General features: G+C 51.9%; 1 protein-coding gene across 1 annotated transcript in view; it reads left to right on the forward strand.

Moving 5' to 3' along the window:
- Positions 1 to 109: 109 nt before the first annotated feature.
- RACGAP1 (Rac GTPase activating protein 1) overlaps positions 110 to 2,207 on the forward strand; it is a gene marked incomplete at its 5' end in the record, with an annotated part of 8,167 nt that continues 6,069 nt past the window's right edge. Inside the window, 6 exons of the mRNA XM_009069721.1 lie at positions 110 to 312; positions 608 to 744; positions 922 to 991; positions 1,194 to 1,247; positions 1,911 to 1,988; positions 2,098 to 2,206. Of these exons, the coding sequence (XP_009067969.1) occupies positions 110 to 312; positions 608 to 744; positions 922 to 991; positions 1,194 to 1,247; positions 1,911 to 1,988; positions 2,098 to 2,206 (651 nt within the window). The remainder of the gene's footprint in view (positions 313 to 607; positions 745 to 921; positions 992 to 1,193; positions 1,248 to 1,910; positions 1,989 to 2,097; position 2,207) is intronic.

Raw genomic sequence — 2,207 nt, forward strand, 5'->3', positions numbered from 1 at the left:
TCCACCCTCAGTGGCTCTGGGATTCAGTGCTAACAGACATGTGTAGTCAGCCAAGAGGAGCTGCTCCCTCTTTGCTTGGCCAGCTGAGCTGTGTGTTTTCCCTCTGCAGAGTTCATTCAGTTAGCAAAGAACTTCGAGGAGTGTCGGTGCAAATGGCAGAGAGCAGAGCAGGAGCTGGGCAGGTACAAGGACCTGCTGATGAAGGCCGAGGCCGAGCGCGGTGCCCTGGACGTGAAGCTCAAACACGCTCGGAACCAGGTGGACGTGGAGATCAAACGCAGGCAGAAAGCTGAAATGGACTGTGAGAAGCTGGTGAGTAATTCCTGTCAGCCCTTCAGAGTGTGGAGACAAGGTGATTAAACGGCATTGATCAGTGGAAAAGAAGGACTGGCAGTCATGGGGAAGGGAAAAATCAGCAAGGAATTGGTTTGGCTCCTCAGAGCAGCTTTGATCTGGGAACGCTGACTGGCTGCTGCTGGAGCAGTACCTGTCCCACCATCAGCAGGCTATTGACACCAGCTCTCCCTGGTATCTCACACACTTCAGATCAACTCTTCCAGTAATTAAGCACAGTGTATCCAGCTGCTGCTGTTCCCTGTGCTTGCAGGAGAGGCAAATCCAGCTGATCCGGGAGCTGCTCATGTGCGACGCGTCCGGCAGCATCCAGCTGAGCGAGGAGCAGAAGTCAGCCCTGGCCTTCCTCAACAGGCCACAGGTTTCTCTGGGGGGTTCAGGCAACAAAAGGTAAGAAAGGAGTGTTTTGTCTGAAGGGTGAGGTACCAGTGCAGCTGTCTGCCTCTGCCACACATCCCTTTCCTTCCAGCTTGGAATCCAGCTCCTCTGAGTCAGTGAGGTTGTTCTGGAGCCATGGCTGACTGAAAGCCTAACTGATGCGAGTTTCTTCTGATTTTTGGTCTTTAGGCTGTCTACAATAGACGAATCTGGCTCAATTCTGTCAGACATCAGCTTTGACAAGAGTGATGAGTCACTGGTAACGTAACTCCAGTCCTGAGTTTTCCTCCCCTGCAAGGCCTGAGGGGAGGGGGTTAATCTCCAGAGCCCCTTTGTGTTCAGACTGTGGGGCATTAACTGCTCTGATTTGCATTGCTCTGCTGTGGGCTAAGACTTGCTGAAAGCCTTGGCCAGGGGCTGTGTGCTGTTTACCTCTAACCAGTGCTGTGTATTTCCCCCAGGACTGGGATTCCTCCCTGGTGAAAGCTGTGAGGCTGAAGAGGAGACAGAAGCGAGTAGGTTCCATTGTTCCCCTTCAATTGTTCTCCCTGGCAGCCACAATGTCACCATCTGTCACCTCGGAGCCACCTGTAGTGAGGACTGAGCCACTAATCACAGTCAGAGCTGGAAGGGATGTGTAACTCAGAGCTCTCTGGGGGTTTAGACTGAAAGTTAATTCTGATGTCATCGTTTGTCTACTGCAAATGAGTGGAGCTCCACTTACCCTGTGCTGTTATGGCCTTGGCTTTGCAGGAAAGCACAGGGAGGTTATTAGCAGCTGCCAGATTAGGGGAAAATGGTGTAGGAAGTTAATATTTTTCTTTTCTGTAGAGAAGCTTGTGCTTGCTCTGCTTCAATCTGCAGTGGGCAGGTGGGAAAGAGCCTGAAACCATCCCTAGGAGAGCCTGACACTTGCTTAGCTTCCCTTCCCTGTGTGTGTAGTCTGTGTTGGGATTTTTCCTACTCCTATAAAGATCGCTAGGAAAATGACTTGAAAGAGCAGCATATTGAGGCCTCCTGATTCTTCATGGCAACATGAAGATTGCCCTGAAGAACAGGTCCCATGAGTGCACCTGTGGTGTGTGCAGACAAGTGCTCAGCCCCAGTTCTCCTGGCCCAGTACAACCCAAGTTAACAGCAGTCCTGCTTCATGCACTAGATGTTCTGTCTCTTTGCAGCGTTCTTCCAGGCAGTTCAGTGAAGGTCCACCAGGTCCCCAGAAGAAATCCAGATCCATTAGCTCCACAGCAGACCAGGTACGGTGGTCCCAGTTGGCTCTGTGTGCACTTGGCCACGGTGCTGCCCTGTTCCCAGGCCAAGGAACCAGAAACTGCTGTGTCCCTAACGGTGTGTTTGTCACTTCAGGGCAATGAATCCATCGTAGCAAAGACAACTCTGATGGTTCCCAACGATGGTGGCCCAATTGAAGCCATTTCTACCATCCAGACTGTGCCTTACCCTCGCAGCAGCCGGAG

The sequence above is a fragment of the Acanthisitta chloris genome, unplaced genomic scaffold (genome assembly GCF_000695815.1).
Source record: "Acanthisitta chloris isolate BGI_N310 unplaced genomic scaffold, ASM69581v1 scaffold22062, whole genome shotgun sequence".
In the NCBI taxonomy this organism is placed as follows: domain Eukaryota; kingdom Metazoa; phylum Chordata; class Aves; order Passeriformes; family Acanthisittidae; genus Acanthisitta; species Acanthisitta chloris.